Source organism: Onychostruthus taczanowskii, unplaced genomic scaffold, assembly GCF_017590055.1.
Source record: "Onychostruthus taczanowskii isolate IOZ18803 unplaced genomic scaffold, ASM1759005v1 scaffold15, whole genome shotgun sequence".
Classification (NCBI taxonomy): domain Eukaryota; kingdom Metazoa; phylum Chordata; class Aves; order Passeriformes; family Passeridae; genus Onychostruthus; species Onychostruthus taczanowskii.
Genome location: NW_024498685.1, coordinates 5,220,872 through 5,245,383, shown reverse-complemented (window position 1 = coordinate 5,245,383; position 24,512 = coordinate 5,220,872). Strand labels below are relative to the sequence as shown.

Below are 24,512 nucleotides of genomic sequence, written 5' to 3'. Positions count from 1 at the left end.
TCCAAGAACAGAGACTCTGCAATCTCTGTGGGCAACTACTTCCAGCCTTTGAACACACTCACACTGAAAACCTTTCTCTTATGTTTTACCTAAATATATTGTGTTTCAGTTTGTTTCCATTGCTTCATATTTTTTAATAGGATATCAGTGAGAAGAACCCAGCTTCCTTCTCACTCCTTCTCCCCCTTTTCCACTTTGAAAATATCCCTGTAAGGCTTCCCTAGGTTTACGAGTTCTAGTTCTCTGTCTGTCATCCACGTGTTCGAGTCCCTAAATTGTCTTCATGCCCTTTACCAGCACATACAACAGTATTCTTTTTATATATAGAGGAGTTCATGACTGGAGTGGAAAAAGGGAAACAGACACTTCCCTCCATCCTCTGGAAATTATTTGGCTAATACAACCCAGAACTTGGCAGGCCTTCATTGCCACAAGGTCACAATCTTAGCCCATGGTCCACTTGTCCACCAGAATCCTCAGGGCACAAAGTTCTTTTCTGTAAAGCTGATTTCCAACTGGTTGGTCTCCAGCCTGTGTTGATGAATGAGGCTATTCCTTTGTTCTGGGTCTGGCCAGGACAAGGCTGTATTTTGCAGTTACCAGGACCTAGTGGTTATTCCAAACCACCCCAGGGGAATCTCTTCTGGGGAGGAGGGGCTCCTTCCAGTGGGGTGAAGCTTGGCAGAGGGGGCTGTGTGGTGGGCTTGTGAGAGCCAGAGGGAGCAGTACAGGAGCATGGCAGCAGGAACCATCTGGAATTGCCTATGGTAGGGTGTTGCTGCAGTGAGCAATAGCATATTCTTTTCTTCTACCCTCTGTCACTAGCATTGTTGCTGTTACTGTTTGTTTACTAATTTCATTGCTGCTTCTTCTTACCTCAGCCCATGAGCTTTACCTTTACTGTGCCTACAGTTCTCCTCTCCGGCCTGAGCAAGGACCAAATGAGAGGTGTGTATCTTGGAGTGCTTTCAGTGGGAAGAATTAAGTTGGAGAGCACTGTTTCTAAACCATGAAGCTTCACAGGTACCCAGCACTTTACATTTCTCTTTGTTATAAATCATGAGATTTCTGTTGACCCATTTCTCCAGCCTGCCAAGGTCTCTAAAAGGCAGCACAACCACTTAGTGTGTTAATCATTCTAATTTTGCATCATCCACAAACTTGCTGTGGGTGCACTCTGCCCCTTTATCCAGATCCTAAGTGAAGGTGTTAAACAATTTTAGCTCCACTATCCCAGTCTTGGAGAACCCAAATCATGATTACCCTCCAGTACAGCTTCATGCTGCTTCCCTTTGATCCCAGCAGTTCAGCCAGTCTTCAATCCACCTCACTGCATCATCCAAACTTCACCAGTTTGTCTATGCAGATATTATAGGAGTGTTGAAAGCCTTAAAAAAGTCAAAATAAACAATATCAGCTGCTTTTTTGTTCCCATCCTTCTTGAAGATAGAAGTGGTTTTGCTGTCTGCTAGTCCTTGAGAATTTTGCCCAACTGCCATGACTTTTAAAAGATTTTTTTAGAGCAGCCTTGCAATGACATTGGATGGCTACCTCAGCACTCTTAAATTATTATTTCGTTGGCCGTGCTACACCACATTTAGAAAACACTATCAAAGTATTTCTGTAGCTAATTTATATGTATATGTGGAAAACAAACCTTGAATTGTGTGACAGCTGTGTTTTCTGATCTGTGTTGCACAGGTAAAGAATTTAAACCTTCAGGTAATTCATGCACTAGCTATTCTTAGCAAAGCCAGTAATTGCTTATTCTCCTTATTCTTCCCAAGATGATAAGAGCATCACCTGAGTTTAAACAAGTAGTGGCACAAAAGCAGAACAATGCTTATTTCACTGAATAGGTGTCATTTATCTTAAATTGTCTGTGGTGGGAAAGGGTTAGCTATGTAAACAGTCAATGAGAAGAGGCCTACTTGGCTGCTGGAGGTTAAAGAAGGAAAGGAAATAATTGAATATCATGTTAGCAGACTCTCATTTCTCCTACAGAAGGGTACACTTGGAAGGAATAGCTACTCAAATCTATGATGCTCATTATAACATTGCTGGCCATTATTGGAGATTTCTGTTTAGCATCAGGAAGATACACTCATACACTTTATCTATAACGAGGTGTCAAATTCCAGCTAAGAGATTTATTTTTTTTTTTTCACACAAACATGTATGAATTAGCTGCCTAGTTTAATACCTAATCCTTCATCATTAGCTTAATACATATATCTCAAAGGTATATGCCCTGTGAGCAAACCCAAATATCTTTTTCTAAGATATTAACAGTAATAATATCTTCAGCATAACTGAATTCCAATGCATGTATGTTTGCCCATGTCACTGTTTCTCATACCTCTATATGCATTCATTTTCTGGCTGCTTCTGCAGTTGGAGTTCAAAAACTTTTACCCACTCCTGGTCATACCAAAGAAACCAAACAATGATACTCACAGTCTGTTAGGGAAATACAAGTCATTTTTCCTGTTTTAATTCTGTTATTCCAGTAATCCAATACATTGCCCCACCACTGAGAAAATGGGCCTACTTTTGTTAATTATTGCATCTGCATATAAATCAGCTTGCTCTGTAAGTTTTATCAGGCATATATTTTTTAGAATATCTCAGATAGCTCTCAATAAAGACTCAGACACATCATCAGGTTGCTTGACAAATTATTGTACAACACATGATCTTTGTTTGCCAGTTCACTCTGCCAGAAACAACGGGAAATTACTGTGACTTAGATCAGCCTGCAATGAAAACAACTAAAACTGAGACTCATTTCTGCTCATGCTAGAGGCTAAGAAGACCCACTTAGATTTGCAATAGCTTAGCTGAGAAGACAGCATGTTAACACACCGTAACTTGATTTGAAATCCAGGTTGATAGCACAGTACTGACTACAGTGAACCTTCAGCTGTGCACTGAACATACAGGTCTAACATGTCTGTTTGAAAGCCCTGCTTATTTTCATGTCTTCTGGAATATTTTGTGGGGGAGAAGATTTCATCCAAAGTCTTAAGCTAAAAGCCAGTAACTAAACTAGTGACCTGGAGTGTCTTCTGAAGCACAGAAGAGTAAGATTGATGATATTAATCACATCTATAGACACACATAAATGATCAGAAATGTACTGATGCTGTTTGGGTTTTGCCTTTTTTCGTTTATATGTTCTCTGTACTCTTCACAAACACATTTGTAACTCTGGCACCCATTGTATTAGTAGATAGTTTTCCCAGTACTTTTCCATGGCCTTTCCTAAGCAGAAAGACAGAACAAATTCCAGAGCTCCAGGCCCTGGAAGGTACAAAGCCCCAGTGTTATCTTGGTTCTTCCTGGGAACCAAGGTCAAGAACAACACTTGGGGATACATTCTCATGGACAAAGTACAACTAGTGCTGAAGAGAAGCTGCAGAGGAGAGGCTTTACCTGGGAGGGAATTGCATCACCACTTGTCCTCCTAATTGGTGTTTTTATCAATTACTAATTTACTAAAACCTATAAATGTGTACTCATCCCTGTAGGGGTGGGCTTTGGTGGACATCTTTCCATAACTGCCTCTGAAAGTCTTCATTAAAGATCCTCTTTTCTATTACCTCGTTGCCAAAATTACCTCAAGTTTCATTTCCAGGCTGGACAAAAAGGCAACAGTACAGTGGCTATTTATTGATTGAAGCTCCCCAAAACATTTGCTGTCCTTCTTCCAGTCCCTTTTTCTCCAGATATTCAATGAAAATCATTATGTCAACAAATTTTGACTTGACAGTGGGTTAATGGTTGGACTCAAAGATCTAAAAGAAAAAGATCTTTTCCAACCTAAAAGATTCTGTGGTTATTGAATTTTATTATCTCTGGGATCTTTCTGCATAATAGTTTGTGTAAAGAGTTCCTCACAATGAAGCATATTCCATGCATGCCTGAGATGTTACTAGCACAATGTAAGCTAATAAACACATAAAAATGCATATAAATGTTTTAAAGTGAGAAATTGTTGTAAGTTTCAAGATCACTGTTTCCATTTGAATTAATTTTGAATATTCTTTTACTAATTAGAGGGGATTTTAAAAGTATTAGAGCTCTTAAGTTCTGTTTGACTAAAATTTCATGCAGTGGTAGGCTAAACCTTTTCAATGATCTCAGGATTAGCCTTTGCTTTCAAAGCTCATACAAAGGAAAGTTCTATAGTCCTTTCATCTGAGATGTTATTTTCTTTAGGATTATGAGATAATGCATCTGGAACAACATTCATTCATCCAGGTTTGTGGCTTAGTTGAAAGTCAGTCCAAATTCCTGTAATCACAAGTGACATCTGGCTAAACATGCACTTGGGTCAAGTTTAGACCTCAGGCACTATAAAGGGCTGTGGTTAAGACAGCATGCTCAACTTGACACCTCCCAAACAGTGGAATACACTCTTAGTCCCCACCAACATAACAAGTTAGAGTTACATCTCTTTTATTTTTTTGCTTCTCCTAGCTCAACATTTTCTTTCAACAGCCTTCAAGACTTTTTTTTTTTGTAAAAAGATTTTCCGGTGTTTGTATGGTTCTTCCTACAAGAACTTAGGCTAAAAAAATGTTCAAAACCTACACGTGGTGTACCTGATGTCTCCTAGTGTCAATCAAATTATAAACCAGTATTTCAGAGCGCTAAGGCAAGAAACAACTTACAAAATCTACATAGGTAATTTATGAAATGGAAAAAAAATGAAATAGCTTGAAGGTAAAACACATAGCAGAAATCCTATAATTAAAAATCAACCAAAAATTCATCTGTACTTTAATCAAGTTGTAACAAAACTAGAGAGCTACTTATCTGCTTGCACCAGGATGTTTCAGATGAGACTTAGTGACAGGACTTGGCTTCTTTGATTCTCCTTACCTATTTTCTGTGTGAATGCATACTGACCTTCTGTCATAATTATTTTCCTTGGCTCTGAATGAGAGATTGAACTTCATCTCATAGTTCCTCCAGGGCCTGGAAATGGTCAGTCTTGCTTACATTTTTAAAGGTTCAGAAAGAAAAATTACTCTTTCTGGATCAACAACACTGATAAATCTCTTTCTACATCTTACATCACTGTAGAACTGACAATTCCAGTCATCTCATTTAGCAATACTAAATTTGACACTGTTCTGTTGAGCAAAGGCCACAAGAAAAGTAAAGTCGATGACTGTATTTGTCAAAAATGTATCTGTCCACAATGTTAGACTACATGGCTGAAGTTACACCCATGGCATTCAATGATTGGACATCCCTCATAGCAAAAAGAAAAAAAAAAATGTTTAATTAGAAGCAAAGATTTTTTAAGAAAATTCTCTTGTATACTTCATTTCATCTGAAGTTCATTATCCCAAATCCTCAGTATGGTAGACTAAGTAAATAGCAGTGAAAAGGAGAATTAATGCTAAAGGATGCAGACAATCCAAGAAAGTGCACATCAATAAAAGTGAAGAATAGCACATAACACAGGGGAGACAAAAAAAATTCTGGTGCACTGCAAATTATATAGGAGAAAAATGGAAACTGTAGGGCAAGAGAAGAAGAGTGTCACAAACCCACTCTAGGAAGGGTAGAAAAGAAAATTAGATACATATTTTATTTAGGTTTTTCTGGGGGGTGGGGGGATTGTAACATCTGATTCAGCTTGACTTTGGACAACTCCTAAGCTATTTCTGCACTTTTCTGCTTCTAAAAATCTGTTTTTCTTTTGAACATGTATATTTTTTATTCCTTGTATGCTCTCTACTGCTACTACTATTTTTTGAAGTGGCCTCTCTTTGTTATTGTATTTACAGCTCCATCCTCCTCCTCCCCAGGGCACATTTTTAACTGCCTCCTTTTCCCTTTGGTTCCAAACTGAAAGTAACACCTATACTGTTGATGGCTTGGTCACGGTCTCATAATTACCCCCAGCTGTTTGTCCAGGAGGTTTTCTTTCTGGAATTATAACTTGTTTGTACATTTTTCTATTGGTCAGATGTGGAAATCCTCTAATCTGAAATAACTGCATAGTAATTCATGTATTAACCAGGTCATCTTCTGTTTACATATAATTTCCACTTAGCATTCTCTTCCTTTCTCAAAGATAAGCCTCAAGTTCAACACTTTTTTTCATTAAGCATTTCCTAAAGGTTTTTCTGGGATTTGGTCCAGCACCCATTTATAACAGCTTTCAGTATATTAATATTTGGTAATACTGTAAATAGAGTTTTACATGAAATAAAGACTGCCCAGGCAGTGTCATTTAGAATCACAACTTTCTTCCCCCCATAAACTGTTCCTCGAGTTCCTTGTATTGCTGCATGCAAACCAAACAGGTTTGTGAATCAAATATTTACAGAATTTTATCTAATAGTCTTTGTAGTGATTCAGTCTACCATATGGGATAAATATATAGAGTGATATGGGGTAGAATACTTTAAACCGAAATGATACAGAAGTACATAACTTGAGTGAGTTAAAACTCTTTCTGGTAAAAGTCAGTAGTTTACACAGAGTTAAATACCAATCATCCAACATTAAGGCTATGAACACATTCTTTAGCTCAAATTCTCTATCTTTTCTTGTCAGTATGATTAAAGGCTCAGATTCAATGTAACTGATGTCTAAGGAACTTTAATTTTCCTTTGATAAACTGACAAAAAAGTAATTTCTTTAATCTTAATCCAAAGGGCACAATGTTACAATGGACTCCTTGTGAGTTTCACCAAAACATGTGAAAATCTCTTCGTATCTCCAGAGCCCTTTACTAGAAGCCACTACAATATTCTGCCAGATACAGGGCTACAGGCAGTGGATTAGTCTGAAACAATTAGCTTGGTAGAAACAACACTTGGTAGTTGTTTCTATGGTGTGAGAGAGTATATGTATAACTTCCCATAAAGGTGACAGTAATATAATAATGGATTCCAAATCAATCTAGGTGGAATAGAGAGAATATGAAGTAGGAGAGCCCAAGGCCCTGCACATTAAGGATTTGTTCTCCTAACTGGTGTTGGGGGGAGTGTGAGGGAGTAGAGGAAGTGTTTGAATTTAGGGTTCTACTAATTGCACTGTTTTTCCTCAAAGTCCTCTCACAATTGTCTGGACAGACACACAGACAGTATTAAAATATCTTGTACAGAGTGGGGCTATACTGCTGCAACCATTATAAGGGAATTACAGGATCTGAAGTCTATAGCAGAAGTGAAAAATGGAGTTTATAATGTACCAGTGTTGTAACGTGGAGCCACCTTTTTACCCCTGTTCTTTCTTCTCCATAAATGCATACACACTCCTGAAATGTTCATACCCACATTTTCTGTGGATATGTAAATGGCACATGCAACATCTGTATTTTAATTTGTTGCCTCTCATATTTTGTGCATTGCTCCATTTAAGAAGAAATATAACATGACAGAAGTTGGGCTCAAAGGAATTCATCATGTCTGTACTATCATTGGAATGAAATGTCTCTTTCTCCTATCCCTTGTTCCCATTTTCATTCAAATTGGACGGAAGAAACAGTGCTAGCAGATTCAGCTTGTCAGCTATATTACTGGTAAAAATCTGTTTGGAAACCAGATTCCTCCACATGAAAATGTGTGTGTTAATTAGCCCCTTTTGTGTCAGCCTGTTTCTGAGCCAAGTCTGAAGAGTCATTTGAGGGCACCGAATGTCTGTTCTGAAGAGAGGCTTACGCGATTGAGAGTGTCATGACCACTTGAAAAACTTTCTTCAAGGATGAGAACTTTTCTGTTGGCAACATGTTATCAGGAACATCTAGTCCAGCACCATCAAGGATTTTTCTGTTTATTTTAAAAACATGCAGACACTACAACTCCCTTTGGTTCTAGCGATACAGGGAATTGAGGGCAGAAGAAAAAATGCTTGGAGAGATTGATCTAATGAACTAAATGCAATTTATCATGAATAAATGTCTGAATTTAAGTGCCACAAGTTTACCTATCCACTCCTGCTCCATCTGCAATGATTTTAATCACATACCAAAGCCAAGAAATACAGCTATGACTTATGAATTTCAGTCCCTATTAAGAAAACTGGCAAGGATAAACTGAGGGTGTTGGTCAGCCTATTACCAGCAGAAAGAGTAAAGTGCAAGGGTAGCTGCATGATGTGTGCCCATTTTTATTAAAAGCTTGTTCTTATATATATTCTATTTTTGGCTTTCATGGAAAATAAGGACCAATGTCTTCCAAACCTTCCTGACTTCACTGGCTGATATAGGGTCCTAATCCTCCAGACTGAACTGGAGTGAACAAGGGAAAATGAACCAATTTCCTAACAAACCCAGCAAGTTTCTTCATTCCCTTCCCCCACACTGAGTCCATGCACTTACTTTATCTTTCCCACAACTCTTGTCTCAAAGAAGCTCAAGGGTTATTTTTTCTCATAACCACCCTAAACTGCATTTCTGAGAGGACACTACTTCCTTCCATTCTCAGCAATTTCAGAGGCTGCCAGAGGCTGCCCCTCTTCCCAGAAGTCACTCACAAAGTCAACAAGCAGTTTACCCTCTAACTGTTTTGATGTTGGCCTGCCTTCCAGCAATTCTCAGTTGGCACATAGTCTCCTGCAGACTATAATCAGCTTGGCACATGTTAAAACACCCATGCCAGGGCTATGGCCAGAACGAATCAAGTCAACTGCTGTGTTGCAGCTAGTTTGCCTTGTTGCAGTTTCAGCAACACACTCAAGACCAGACTCTCTGACTGCCCACATTGTCTAGCACTTCACATCTCCTTTATGTGAAACTGAGAGCATTGCAGTTTTAATGTCAAGAAATAAACCTTAAGAGAATTTTCCTTCAGCATGCTCTGAATTCCTTACACAGCTTAGATGATCGGCATTTCTGCCAGCCCACCCCAGTATTCCAAAACATCACGCCTAACACAGCATAACCCATCCTGCCCTCATCTCATATCAGACTGTTTAACCCCTGTAGCTCGACGCAGGATATGTCCTTTCCAAAGCCCTGCTGAACAGATCAAACTCACTGGCAGGCATCTTTTCCCTTTGGAGTGAAGGTGTGACCATGATGTCTGGGACAAGCAAGAGCAAGTGGAGTACATCATTCCCTGGGAGGGGAAATTCAGTGAATCAGATGTCCAGGTCTACAGTCATGAGGATGCAGATAAAGGCAGTGGAACATCTCTCCTGTCTACATGACCGCTGTTCCCTATGCAGGACATTCTGTCCACATTCATATGCATAAAATGTGATAACAGATATTTTTTAAATAACATTTAGTGGAGAATTCAACAGTCTGCATGGCAGAGAAAGCTCATGGCACTCACACTTTCCCCATTGTTCTTTCAAAAAAACATATGGCTGTTAGGGGATGAAATTTTTTCTTAAATACTTTGGAGAAAAAACAACCTTGTCACTGCATGACTGGTATTTCAATTTTCTGGTTTTTCCTGAACAGCAAAATGTGCTAACACTATAAAAACATCAAAATAAGGCAGAACATCAAGGGTATAAACATGATATAGTGCTTCTAAAAAAAAGTCAGTGCTTAATCTGACTGTGATTAATATGGGTAGCCTTTTTATATAGAATCTGTCTGTATTAGCAAAAATAATTTTATGCCTTTTGGGGAAGAGTGTTTGTATTTAACAGCTGAGAAAAAAAGGCCTGTCTTTCAGATTTTACAATATTTTACAACCCTTTATCCATGTAAGGCTAATAAAATCATCTTAAATTGTAAAACAGAAGTGGAATTGAGAAACAGAAGTGACTTTTACACTTGACTAAAAGAAAGGTTTTGCTATTTGCAAAGAGATTATTACTTTGGCCTAATGCCCAATATATGTTGATACAGATGGTATATCGCCCTCACCTTGCAAGAGCAGTATCCACCAAGGTCAAGGTCTTTTCTGTATTTGTATCAACAGTGGCAATCCATGCCCTCCCCACAGGCATTTTGAAGAGCTCTATAGTCCTGAGTGATCCTTATAGCACTCTCTACACTGCCAGTCCACCTGCTTCACAGACAATTCCTTTGTTCTTTGACTAAATTGGAGGAAATCTCAGCAGATGTGTGGCACCTGTTCCATGTAGCTAAATTCCTTGTAGTCACCTCATTGGGTAGGACAGGATGCTGAGAAAACAGGCCAAGAATGATGTGCCAGGGCAGAACAATACTGTTTTCCTTCTGGGCAGTAGGGTCAGCTCCTTCCTTGGAGCCTCCTGCTCCCTTCCTCACTCTTCTTGAACGCCCTGACCAGTAACACACAGTCACAGAAAGGCCAATGGCAGTGCTGAAGGACAGCAATGAGAAGGCTCCTTTATGAAAAGCAGGGTGATGAATCACAGAGTGTTTATGGTATAGAGCAAAGAAAGGAGGAAACATCCTTATAAGAGCATGCCAAGGACATCCTGTGAACGTGAATGGCACGGCTGAAAGTCGTGTGGTCATCTCGTGTTGTCACCTCGCGCGGTCACACGTCCATTGTGGTCTTGTGTGTGTGTCCTCTGCCTGAGATGTCTTCATTGCAGAGATGCTCTGGAGCAATGCAGAGAAGTACATAACTGTAGGAATCTAGAACCCGTAGTGAACTTCCTTCCTTTTATTTGTCCTAGAGCAGGAGGGTTTCTGGGCCATCATACCTGTTCCTATTTCACACAGGAGTGAAAAGCCCTAGAAGAAGGTATTTCTTGCAGTCAACTGTAATAACTAAAGATATTTTCCAGCTACTACTGCAGCACAGACTTACATGTATAATGTTTCCCCACCTCCAAATTTGCAAATTCTTTTCTTTCCTGAAGATATATTCTTTAAGATAAATGTTTATTTAACATTAGTAACAAGCCTGGACATGTCTATTTATTACAAGTCTAGTAAAATGTACCCTTCTTATTGATGAGGCATTAAATGTCAAGTTTGTCTTGGATGACCCTTTGAAATGTAAGAAACTAATAAATAAATGTGTCTTTTTTTGTTAATATAGGTCACTTAATAGTACAGTTTATCAAAAGTCAGTCATTTAATGGTATGCTTGAATCTGTGTGTGGTTTCCTTTCTTTTTTCTCTTTTGATACTTCTGGTATTAGACCAATTTCAGAGTTCCTACAAATTTACTGTAAAAGATCTGTTTGACAATGAGAGAAGAAGTTGCCAGCCGTGCCAATTATAGTGATTTTGTGGTGTGGGACTTGAGGCCACTGGGAACTAAAGATCCATGCCAGAAAGAAAAAAAAAAAAAAAAAAAAAGCTTTTCTAGGCATCTATGTTTCTTTCACAATTGTATTCACATATCCAATCCAAGCTATGGCTCAGTAATATGCTATCTAAAGAAAAAGATTAGGTTCACATTAGGACTTTTCTGACTACTTGATATTAAGCAGGGATATAGAAGATTTTTTTTATTTTTTGAAAAGAAAAGTAACATCTGGAACAAATAGAGTCTTTAACTGATTATCATTAACACAATTGTGTTGTGTTCTCAAAAAGCTATTAAAAAGTGTTAACATGATTACATCATGAGCTTCAGCTGGTTCTTATAACACACGGTCAACTCATGCCAGACGTGTACACATATGGATATTTAAAATACTCTATTGTAAGACAAGATTCTGAGAACATTTGCATTAATATTAAGATTACTTACCAGTTCAAGCAGTTGTTTTGAGGACAGATTTCACTACCCATATAACTCTGAACAGTATTTAAGCTCACATGTAAACATGTTAACAGTTCTGTGGGTAGTAAGGAAGCCAGCAAACACCATCAATGAAAATACTGTTTATCCTTTTTGTCAAACCATTCTGTCTCACCTGTTATTCAAACAATACCTTTTAAAAAGTGGCACACATGACAAAAAAAATCAAACACAGACTTCATTAGATTTGATTATGTCAGAATGTTAAAAATATCTCCCTGCATAAAGCCCAAGTGGACCATGACAGCTCTTTTTCTCACTATGCACAGCTTGATGTAACAGTGCAAGACAGGAAGGAAAATAAAAACCAGCCATCTGCAACTACAGTGATAATATGGGGGACCTAGTACCTGTCATTAACACCTGCTTTTGGCATCAGTTTATGCCTTCACACCTTTGGGAGAATAAAAGTGGTGGTTAAGCCATTTGTTTTTATGAGACAAACCTCCTCGACAGAGCTTCCCAGCTGTATCATGAGAACACCTGATTCGTTTGTCACCTATAGCAGTGAGATAGCCAAAGGCCATGTGCTTGCTGAGCTATGAAAGCATTCCATGTGTTTGGAATGAAGATTGTTCTAGACTCCTCAGCTCACCTGAGAGCCAAGAAAACCCAGTAGTCAGCAAGTACAAGTCATTAGTACACAATGCTTCTGGATCACATTGGATTTTTTGAAGTGCGAGGTCACGGAATGGTTGCCTCCAGGAAGACTGAGACACATAAAAATTCAGGAGGCTGTTTCTCAGGCAACCTTTAGTCAGTGAGTTTCCTGTGACTATGTAAGGACAGTGAAACTGAGAAGGACTTCTTAGTTCCCCAGCTGAGATGTGCATTTTGAGCCTCGAGTCAAGACCTGACCACAGTGTGAGATCTTTCCTGCTGTGATCTCCAAAAAAAGGTGGTGACTGGGTTGTCTGCCCAGTGAAGTGTAGGCACAGCCCTCAAACTCAACATTGCTGGTAAAAAAATACTGGTTTTCCAGTCTTTGGGCACCACCTGTCATGTGCACCCGCAGAGACGCAGTAATAATTTTACTAAATAGGAGTGAGACACCATTTTCATGGCAGGAGGAGTAAACTGTGAAGAAAAAGTGAGTTCCATGCTCAAAGACCAAGAAATTATATGCTTGCAATTCAGAAGGATGTCTTGTAAGGCTGGAAAGTGGTCTTGGAGATGCCAAATATGTGCTCATTCAGGTAGCCTTGAGTCCCCACTTTTTGTCCTATTACCGAGGTACAAAGTATTTCCAAAAACATTCAATTTCCATTCAGGAAAGAAGCTGAATGCACAGTGGGGGCTGCTGAAAGGGTTCAGGTGAAACTGTATCTTATTCTTATCATATCCTGCACTTTATTTTTCAACCATAAAATCCCATTATTTAGTTTAGAGTGAAAGGGATGTTATTTTTATGTTGTAATAATGTTATGGATTCTTATGATGGAAGAAGTACTGGCAAAATAGGGAAATGTTTTCCAGTAATGAACTGAACAGTAAGTTTACACATAGTGCACTATGACTAGAATCATATATAGCTATCACAACAAAAAGTAGACAGAAAAGCACATAGCATACTCTTTGTTTCCCTGTAAACAATGTGTCTGGAATAAGAGTAGAAGAAAATGATGAAAATTATCAGTAAATATTAGAATAAAAGAAACAAATTTAATGCACCTATCAGAATAATGTAGTCTTCTGTAAAGAGTATCAAAAATATTTCTAGAATTTTAAAAAACCAACTGATTCCAAGCCAATATTTTCCAATCTTACTAAAGTCCACAGTTCAATTATTAGTACTGAATTTTAGGGCTTCTAATACTAGATAAAAATATTCTAAGCATACATGACACAAAGCTTCAAACAAAATTCAGTGTGCCTGTTAAAATTTGTTGGAGTTTTGACAGGTTAATTCTGTACCTGCAGTCTTTATGCCAGCTCACATAAAAATTGCCTTTACCCCTATCCTGTTATGAAGAATGAAATACCATGTCTCCTTCTGCAAGCAGCACAAAACCACATCAACGCTGAATTCTGCCCTGCCTTATTAGCTGAAATGTGATCTTGTGTTCACAGCTGATCTGGCTCAGAGTTGTGATTCTAAATGACCTCGTCCCATACAGATGCACTACCATGACTATAGCCACACAGGCTATATGTGAAAAAGGTCTGTTAAAATATGAACCATTCACCAAAAGACAGAAAAGTATAAAAAATTCCCAAATAAATATAAGCATTCAAAATATAGGTAGATACTGTGCTTGCATGTACTCTTTATTTTATGTCAAAAGGAAAAAAGAATGAAAATAGAAACTTATAAAGAATGAGAAACTTTAAAATCAAATACTAAGCAAAGGTTTTTGGTCCACTGATAAAATCTGCTACACAGCCTGCTAGGCTTTTCAAATCTCAAAGTGTTTTGAAACATTGATGATGTGTGATGACCTCAGAACTGCACCAATATTCAGTTCTTTACCATAATGCTAATGCTCTTGCTCATAAAAAAGTTTTCAAAAAGCAACATTTTTTTAAGGAAGCAATAATAATCTTTGATGTAGAAAATATCCTATGTAAGAAGAAAAAAGCAAGAAAAATAAAGACTTAGGAAACAGAAATAGGAGAGCTCTGAAGTAGACATAGAAACAGGAAAGTCCTGTTTAAACAGATAACACAGAATACAAAGTAAATGTGCTCCCCCTTCTCTTAATCTTTTGTGAGGAAAGCTAAAATTCCAAACAATGAAAGAAAATAGCTTAAGATTTATTTCTCTTCATCATTTAAACTTCTAGCCCATGATTCTCCTCACAGGACTTGCCCTTCTTTAACAAAGTTAAAACATGTGTTCCTACTTTCTTCTTTTTTATCATATTAGAAAATCTTTATAATCATGCTTTTTTTACTTTGTTGGGTTTTTTTTTAAATCTAAAATTCTACATAACAGTGAAGGAAAAGAGGTTGAACTATCACAGAAAGCGTGCATAGGATTCAAAATGATCTTGCCAATCTTAAAGGGTAGTTACCACCTACTAGCACCAAAAGAAGTCCAGTTAACACTGCAGGTGCTCATTATCACTGAAAAGCACCCCAGCCAGTAACCTGGGCAAAAAGGGGAGTTTTTTTCTGCACAAAGGCAGGTTCAGTGCCTCAAAAATATCATGCTCATGAGTTTGTTTGTAGAACCAGGACCCTATTCCATAAACCAGTCATGTGTCCATATTTAGACTAAGGAGTAGTTCATAAATTCTTCCCTTACATCCTAAGTAATCCATAAGCTAGGTATTGGTGTCTGCCACTTCTTGGGATGCAGTTCCCTTTCCAGTACATTTCATTGTTTTCAGAGATGTTACTCCTCTCTTACTTAAGTTTAAATACCAACCTTGCTTTTTTAAGCAGCATAGTAATGAAGCATGAACTTTTATCATACCTAATTGTACTTGTATTGTACAACAATCATTCCAGAAAAAGTTTTGTGAAGAAGGTCTTTGACAAGAACACTTGTGAATGGTGAAATACTAAAAAATAAGAAAATAAGTAAAAGGAAGCATCTGTTGGGAATTCTTCCAGCTGTGCTTAACACATTTGGAAGATGACAGAGACATAATATGTGCAAGGCTAACACAGTAGCTTGTCACTTCCTATAAACATACAGAGGTGTTCTTTCAGCCATGATAAGGTTTTCCAAAAAATACATAATATGGCTTGCTCTACTTTCACTCTGAGTCTCAAAGTACCTAAAGTAACTATTATTCCTATCTCACAGAGGAAAAACATGGAACTGGTTGGAGAAATTACCCAAGTGGCTCAGGTCATTCAAAGGTAGAAATTATAATAAGAGCCAAGTTCATTTTAACCATATTTAAGATCTGTGAGAGATCAAATGTGCATTTTTGTTTGTTTTAATTCATTTATATACAGGATGCCCTGAAGTCCAGAACCACAGGTTTGCAAAATTGGTCTCAATGGCCTAACCTGCCACTGCCTTTCAGAAAATCTAAAAACACATCCAATGACAAAAAAATAATGCTATCAAAGCAAAAGCAGATAAAAATAAAAGGTGTAAAATACATCAAGCTTACTAAACAGATATTGCTCAGAACAATAAAATCCATGCACAGGTTAAGATCAATCTGCTATAGTTCAACATACTTCATATTTTAAGATGGAAATAGGGAAGGAAATCAGAATTGGTCATTTGATCAGACAATTCTGTTCAAAATGACAGTGAAGTCTGTTACAGAGAAGCACTCATGAATCAGAGTCAACATAGCTTTTATTTGGAGCAACTTTGTCCTTTTGTGGGCTCTTTTTAGTACTTAAATTATTCAGTAGTTTCTTGATGAAAGCACAGCTGACCAAAATCTAAGAATCAGAATTTGATTAGGTTGTTTATGGATCTGGGTTAATTTTTCTTTTCCATTAGCTTTTAATGTTTTGTTCAAAACAAACCAGAGTATCATTATACCAATAAGCCAAGCTAGAGGCGACTGATTTATCTGCAACTTCTATTTGAAGAAAATATACAGAAAAATGTCAGTGAGAGAGCTCAGTATTTGAACGTGCAGAACATATTGGCTTCAGTCCATAAAACACTGTATAAATTTAATGGGATAAGCCCCTTCTGAGTAGCAAATCATGAGAGTGGAGAGAAATGCACCCAGAAGAAATAGTCCTAAAACATACAATAAGCACCAGATTAATTGCAAATTAAATACATTTAAAATGCTCAAAGCAGATGTTCTTTTTTTTTTTTTTTTTTAATTAAGAGACATCTTATTTCATCTTCAAATAGAGTTTGCTTTTAAGGAGAATAAGTAGTAGTTTCTGAAGTGTCTAACTCATGCAAATATTCTTCTGGCCAAGATAAAATATATCGACATTTTTGTCATTTTCTTACACTGTTTGCTTTGTATGGACATAGAGAACCTGCTTGTAATAAAATTTACAGTATTCAGTTCTCTTTACAGTTTTTCCTAAGTCAGCAATTAAAAAAAAAAAAAATCACACATAAGCATTGGCATTCATGTGTCTAACTTACAGAAAAAGCAAAATACCACTAAACATATGTGCTAGACCCTATTTTATAAAAATCTATGAGCACAGATTTAGCGTTGATGCTAATGAGGACTCAGGAAAAAAATTAATATGTCTCTACATTCCACCTAAATGTAGAAGAAACAGTCTAGGAAATTAAGGGAATAACTAAGGTTGTGCATTCTTCTTCCTGTGACAGAAGCACTTAAATGAATCATAGAAATCACCCTTCATACACATATATGTTAATGGTTGCCCATCCCAATTCCCACTAATTTTACCTTCTTTCTACAAATGCAAGGATAAAGTTTATGCAGTCATATCTCCTAAATTTCACTCTTTTCTAATTCTGACTTTTTGCTGCTTTTAGGAATAGGAAAGTAAGCAACTTTTTTTTTTGAGCAAAGATGACCTATTCAGGACTTAATATTGGGAAAGTGAGAGCAAGACTACAAACAGCTAAAACTGGGAATTTCCAGTTTAACGGAAAATGCTGGTATTTTGATTATTTTGAATCAGAACAAACTATTTCAAAATTTCCCACAAAGCAGAAATTAAAAAAAAAAACTAAAAAAATGCTTTCAAAAATGTTGAAACACATTTTGTTTGAGCTTTTTAGTTTTGTTTATTTCATGTTAAATTTCATATTTTGTATTTTTGTTTTACAGTTGTAACTATAGCTCATCTCATGACACAACTAATATGTAACTTCCATAATATAGTATAATTTTTTTTAATTTAATTGTTCATATTGTGAACAATTATAACCAATAGTTGATGTATATTTCATTTGAGTAGGAAAATGTGATCAATATTTGGCTTTCTATTACTCTCAGCATGTTTCTTTCAGAAAGCAAAGAAAACCCCATGTTAAAATAAAGATATCAAAACAGTAGCTACTTTAATTAATGCTGTACATTAACATTTTAAAGTAATTTTATCTTATTCATGACAATATTTTCACCATACACCATCAGTTTACAAGTCCATGGATTAATTTTGAGCTGTTACTAACATCATTTTTTTTTACCACTGCTACCTATAAGCCGTTCTGGATCCTGGACTTTCTCACACATCCAACCTTCTCTGGAAGCACTCATGTTTCTCTTGATCAGCAAATACAAAGATTTCAATTTCTGTGGTCCTCCCTAAAACCTAATAATGAAGCTTGCACTCTCCTTGTTTTGCTCAAATGAGAAACTGTTTTTCAAGGCACTGCTTTGTCCTTGGTGTCTCTTCAATACTGACAAAGCAATGACAGCTCAGTCTGCATGCCCTCATCCTTCCCATTAAATTTGTTACTTGTATTTCATCTGGTGATGATGCTGCTTGGGTCACCATTATAAAAGGTGTTGGAGGCTTTTTTTTAAAAAAAAAAAAAAAAAAAAAAAAAAGTTCCTTCTCTCAAACCAATTAGCAATTTTTTTTTTTTACTTTTAATTAGATGAAAGGAATTTTCCACCATATACTTCACTAATCACTAACTTCAACACAGAATTCCATATTAATAAGATACTCCCCTTCATCTCTTTCTCCAAAGACAGATTTGTTTTGGCCATTTTATATAATGAAGAACAGCTGTTTGCCAGCCACTCTGTTTATTGCCTTTTTCCAGCCTCTCCTAAACCATGCCCTACCACCCTCTCAGTGATATCTGTTACAGTGGTTCTATCTAATAGAGTGGTTCTGTCTTGGTTTTCTATAGGAAAACTTGTAATATCAGTGTAAAGAAACCCAAACAACAGCTACAAATAATTCCATTTGGTAAGAGTGATCTAACAGAGAGGAATGACAAAGGCACACTAGTTCAGGCATTTTTAGGTATTGTGGCAATGTTCTTACCTTTTAAGAAAGGATTCAAGTAGGGACAATATATTAATAAGGATAATTGGATATTTTTGTATTTGTTATCTTCTATAAAACAGAGTTGCCCCTGGACACAAGAGATCTACAGCATTAGTGTGTGTTGGTGAAATCATTGGAGTATTAAAGTACAAATATGAGGGTCAGGACACATAAATACACATAAATACCTCGTTCCATCTCTCACATATTTCATATATCTTTTTGGCTACTATAATGCTGAAAGTTATACTTAAGAAGCCAAACAAGGATATATATACTTTTAATGTATAATTTTAATATATACTTTTAGCTTTTTAATGTTGAATAGCTACACACATTCCAATTAGAAAACTGTACATATTTTGTAAATACTTTGAAAACTGCCATAAACTCTGTAGTTTACAGGTGCATTTTATTTAAGGGAATGTATACAACTGCATGAGCATGCAGACACATAGTACTTTATTTAAGTGGTTAAAAAAAGGAGTTATTATATTTAACAAGGGAGAAGTGAACTAATCTCCAATAGTTAAGTGACTGCTATACTGACTAGAATACTATCACCACCATAGAAGCTATATTTAGGAAACTAGTGATCCCCAGATCAGTATGCCCTAAGGGATTTTTAATTTTCTGTAAGAAAAAAAAAAAACAAAAAAAAAAGGTCTATGTGAAGAAAAGCACTGCACTAAGTCTAAAAATCTGTGATGGAAACCTTTCTTGAATCTCTTCTGTTTTCCTGCCTTTTCACAATACCATTTTAAAACAAGAACCAAAAGAAAGAAGTGAAGTGTGACAGAACCTTAGGCTGGTCAGGTGTGCCGAGAGTGGCTCTGTGGAGAGAACCAGCATCACCAGTTGTTAAGAGATGCTATAATTCTCTGATTTCCCTGACAGCCCAAAGCTGAATCCTTCTACTGCTTGCTGCTCTCATGAGCAAGAGAGGCCTGCTGAAACCTAGGAGAAAGCAAGCAGTGAGGAGTGAGAAGAGCGTCTGAAGCCCAGACAGCAGGGAGGTTATGAAGGAGTGTATTCCTTCTCTTATTTAGGAAGGAAAAGGCAGAAGTGTGTGCACCCATCTGTAGTACTGCAAAAAGTAAAAAAAAAAAAAAAAAAAAAAAAAAAAAGGTAAAGATTATCAGAGCTTTCTAATTTGTCTTCCCACATTCTTCTCTAAGGCTAGTGGAATGAGTGATAGATGTCCTGTGAGTTGCAGCAGGCTTCATCAAGGTATGTGCAGAATGGTACCACCATTCAGTGACCTCTGAAATGCAGAGGGGAGAATAAAACAGAGCAGAACATTAAAACACAGCACCTGCAGTACAAATGCACATCAGAATAACTTGAAATATTAGTATTATCTGAACTAATTAAACTTACCTCCAAGACCCCTGTGCTTCTGCCATGATGGTACATTAGAAGAAATCCCTTCCAAAGATTATTCAGCTTAGCTAACCATACATTGTTTAAAACTGCACAGAGCAGAGTATTAGCCATTCATAGAAGACACAAATAACTAAATGTGTCCTTTCTGCCTGGCAAGCACCCTATAGTTCAAGGTGGATCTCAAAACTGACAACAGATCTGGGCCAACATGATCTCAATTGTTATTTTCAATAATAAAGTACAGCTAGCACCTCAGCGTGCAACCCTCACTTAGTGGAAGCAGACAGGGACAAAATGCAATGTTCTGAAAGAGCTTTTATGGAAATCATGCACTGCTTGTGACATGTGTTTGGTCTCTGGAGATGCAGCCTTGTTTATTCCTCTACTTTTAAATGCCATCTTCCAAACTCAAAGGGTAACAAGTCTAAACTGTGTCTATAAAACAACATCACAACTTTATTCTCAATAGCTAAGTATTGAAATGCAAGCATACATTATAAATAGAAAAACAGCTGGCTTGGAGCACATTGCAAGCCACTAATACAGTTGAGGGATTTGAATGACATCATAACCCGTGAGAGCATGTTGCTGGCCAGCTGGTGTTATTTATAATATACTCATAATTGAGGAAAAATAAAAAGACAGAAGTTAGGTATTGCAGAACTAATAAAGTTGAATTCTCTCTTTCCCAGTGTCATTTAAATTGTTATCAAGAGAAATTCAAAGATTACTACTAAAAAGGGGGGGCAATCGCTTTATAATTACAACAGCAGATTTAAGATAAATGTCATGGAAGCCCCCCAAACTGGGCTACTTGTGTTACTATATTCATAGTTTAGTAAGTTCTAGGAAATTACATTAATTCTCCTGTGTGGTTGTTGAAAGATCACAAAGCTATTTTGCCCTATTTACAAGGAGTTCTCAACAATTCTGTTATTTTTAGCAAATTACAAACTGCTGTTTTAGGGTTAATCACGGAGAGAGCTGGAGGTTTTAATTGGTAGTCAGCATATAGGCGTGCCAAGTTTCATAACGTAAAGACACATTAAGGGAAAAGTAGATAACTGCCTGCCTGTCTTTTTGTACTATACAAATAAAATACCTATGCTGCTATGCATAAATAAAATGTGTGTGTATATATATATACACAAAGGTATGCATATATACAAACATTGCCCATAGGTATTTAGGTTTTCATATATTTGAAATGCAGACACACACACACATAAATACAAAAGCACACACAGCCACCTGAAAGTCAACCAGAATACATTTTCTTATTTTTCATGGCAGCACAAGCTCTTTTTGTCTGCTATCGCCTCAGTCACTAATTCACATTCTTTTAAAGGGAAAAAAATATGCTTCTGTGCTCTAGTTTTAAAATGCAAAGGTATGATGTTATTTGTCACCATGCCCAAAAAAGTCCTTACTCGGTAACTTTGCCAGAAGAGGGAGAGAGAGAGAGGCAAATGCTCCCCCAGCTGTTTCCTGTCTACAGTGTCTGTGTAATGTAGATAAATGTGAGGATTTTCTCTAAATCCCTCTTCTGTTTGCTAAATCTCACTGTCACTGCTAAAATCAGAGCAGATAGAGCCTGCGCAATGGAATAAAGTCCTCAATATTGAAATGTGACATTGCTCTCAACATCTCACATCTCTCTGGATTTCTTTTTTCTCATCATTACTGCTAACAAATTCATTTCCAGACTTTGCACTTTCAAGAAGCAATGGAAAAAATCAACAGTCTTTCAACACAATTAGTTAAGTGCTGCTTGTGTGATTTCTTGAAGGTAAATCTTTATTACTATTTCAAATAATTTTTTAGTTTTATTTTGCTGTGTATTGTCTGCTACTGGCTTGAGGAGTATTGTGCACTTTTCAATAACATTATTTTAGAACTGAGAATTATTTATAAATTGCTGAACATGCAATTTTATGTGATCTGGAAAATGGCTGTATGTAATAGTTGCAATTACATAGATAACTGTAAGGGTAAACTATTGCAAATACATGTCTTAAATTTCACTTCTATTCAGAGAACTTTGTAATATTTCAGTTATGTCATTATTAAAAGGTCCACTTACATCATTTTCTATATTGTTAATGACTGCTTCTGAAAACAAGAACTTTTAGCTGTTTTCTGCAGGTGCAGGGTTTTATAGGAAAAAAAGGTACTATTCACATGTTAAGTTTCTGCAGTTTTATTATACACAGTTAGAGAGAAAATGTTCATGCTTTCACAAGGAAACTTTTAAGGGATGTTGTCACTGCAGCAATTTTCTGGCAACATCGTGGCATTTACTTGGTTTTTGCTTTCATAAATTAAAAGTAAATGAGAAGTTCAGTTTGTTTTCTACATTAGAAACCAGCTGCGACTCTTGCTGACCTTGCATATTTGTACAGCTTAAGCAATTGTGCATAAAGAAAATGGAAATTCCTTTACATGTTCATCTCCAAGTTTTCCCTCCTAGGGAGGGCTTTCTCAGGAAAGTTTGCATGTGAAGTTTGATGTTATGACCCTATAATTTCTGCACAGTAATATAAACTGTCTTAAGGTAAATTTTACTTCAGTAGGTGCATTGACCTCTGTTTCTGTCAATTGGCTCTAGTCCAACTTTCCATTATCTGCAAATTTATACCCTTCAAGAACTTTTTTTCCCCTTAGTATTTTGCAAGGATATTTATGTAGTTGAAAGAATTCTCTTATTTTAATTGCTTAGAGAGTAATATTTTTTTAGTTGTTCTTACACTTAAAACACACTTATCTCATTCCTTAATGACCTAATTACAGATCTGTAATTGCAAGGGATGAAATCATTCCCTTAATGTATAAATGGGCATCCTTTCCAACATACTTGAAAGAAGAAGGGTTGGGGTTTTTTTTTAAGTATTGAGCAAGGCACTAAGAGACATAAAAGTAATGTGCTAGTTCCTCAGCTGTGCATCCTGCCAAGCTTCCTTGGAATCAATGGAACATATTGATTTAGGTTAGCATGTAGCCCAGATTCCTTGCTCAAAGTTAACAGTATTTAAGCCTTGATCCACTCCAGAGTATATATGCTTTATTTATATAACAATTACTAGTGAATACTGATATTTCATAATAATTGCACATTTCTACTATGGCTTGATAATCAGGCCCAACCCCTCTGGAATAAAATGTAATTTTGAACATATAACTCTTGATTTCTTGCTGTAGCATATAGTCTCCAAAAAAATGTTGCCTCCTGCACAATACTTATAATTCTTGCAGATGTTCTTACATGTTACTGAAATGACCAAGCATGTGAATAATTCTTATATACAACTTGTGTCAAGTGGTAATTTGTTAAATGAAGGGGACTTACATAGAAGAATTAAGAAGTGAATGAGATGTAGAGTGTTCATATATGACATTCCTTTGTAGTGCTTCTCTTTTGGACTACTAAAAGAGGAATGTAGCAAAAGTTGGCTATTTTACTGAAAAAAGAGGAAATTCCAGCTGTAAAAATATGGTCAGTCATTCTATGCAACTAAAAGAAGTGCTTAACCAGGCTCATCTTGAACCTGTATTCAATTTCCTAATGTAATTAGATGCTTCGATAAACCCCACCCACACTCCAATGCGTTTTCTTTTAAGCTCTCAACTTTCTAGTCAAATTGGGGATAATGTAAGTACTCTGCTTGATTGTAGAGAACCTGAAGCAATATTGGATTACAACTTTGTATTTTCTTAAGAATATTCCCCTCAGATATAAATGGGTACTTTGATTTTATCACAGGCATATTGAATCAATTAATGTTGTGTTTAATTAAAATGCTGAAGTAAAGTTAAAGTTTTAAACTATGTTTTGGAATTTGCTTTAATGAAATAGTTCTTAATTTGTCAAATAATTGATTGAACTCTACAAACATGTGAGCCTGTTTTCTTTTCTGCAAAGTTTTTACTTGTTTGAAAGTTCTTGACTGTTGTTAAATTTGGAGATAAAGTTAGAAATTCTCTGTGGTTTATACTGTGCAGATTTTTTGGCTTCCACTAAAGGAAAAACAGTAGATAATCTGTTTTGTCGTAGTTCAGTGCTGATATTTATCTGAAAATGCAAGCCAGCTGAGAAGTCTTGAAAAATAAAAAATTGTTAAATGTCTAAAATTTATGTTTATTTCTGAACCAAATGTTATACGAGAACAAATTGTTAAATACATAATGTTCTTGTATTTGTAATGTCTTTCAGCTTTCTGAGGCAGTGTGCTAAACAGCTTTCTGCTTTACTTCCTCAGAACTGGGAACCATCTTAAACTGCAGGTGCATCACATTTATCTTATAAATTCAAAAATATGGCAAAGGAAAAAAGAAATTGTTGTTAAGATATGGAACCATTACAGGAAATAGTGCCTCATGTTATCATCATTCATTTATAATCTGATCTTTCTCCATTTGCCATTGAAATCATGACCGTGCATTCGAGCTTGTTGGGGTTTGCATGGCAAAGTTGGCTAAAGACACTTGTGAATGGGAAAATAATTTTTTTTTTTTTTATGATATATCATGGGATTTAAAATTGTTCATTATTTTCACAGTGGAAATAAGAGACTCATCCAGCAAGGC

The 24,512-nt window shown here is 36.5% G+C and overlaps 1 protein-coding gene across 1 annotated transcript in view; it reads left to right on the top strand.

Annotated features, from left to right (window-relative positions):
- The first annotated feature begins 21,408 nt into the window (after positions 1-21,408).
- The window catches only part of IGF1 (insulin like growth factor 1), a 46,862-nt gene continuing 43,758 nt past the window's right edge, over positions 21,409-24,512 (top strand). The window contains exon 1 of the mRNA XM_041398654.1: positions 21,409-21,717. Within this exon, the coding sequence (XP_041254588.1) occupies positions 21,655-21,717 (63 nt within the window). The 5' untranslated portion in view covers positions 21,409-21,654. The remainder of the gene's footprint in view (positions 21,718-24,512) is intronic.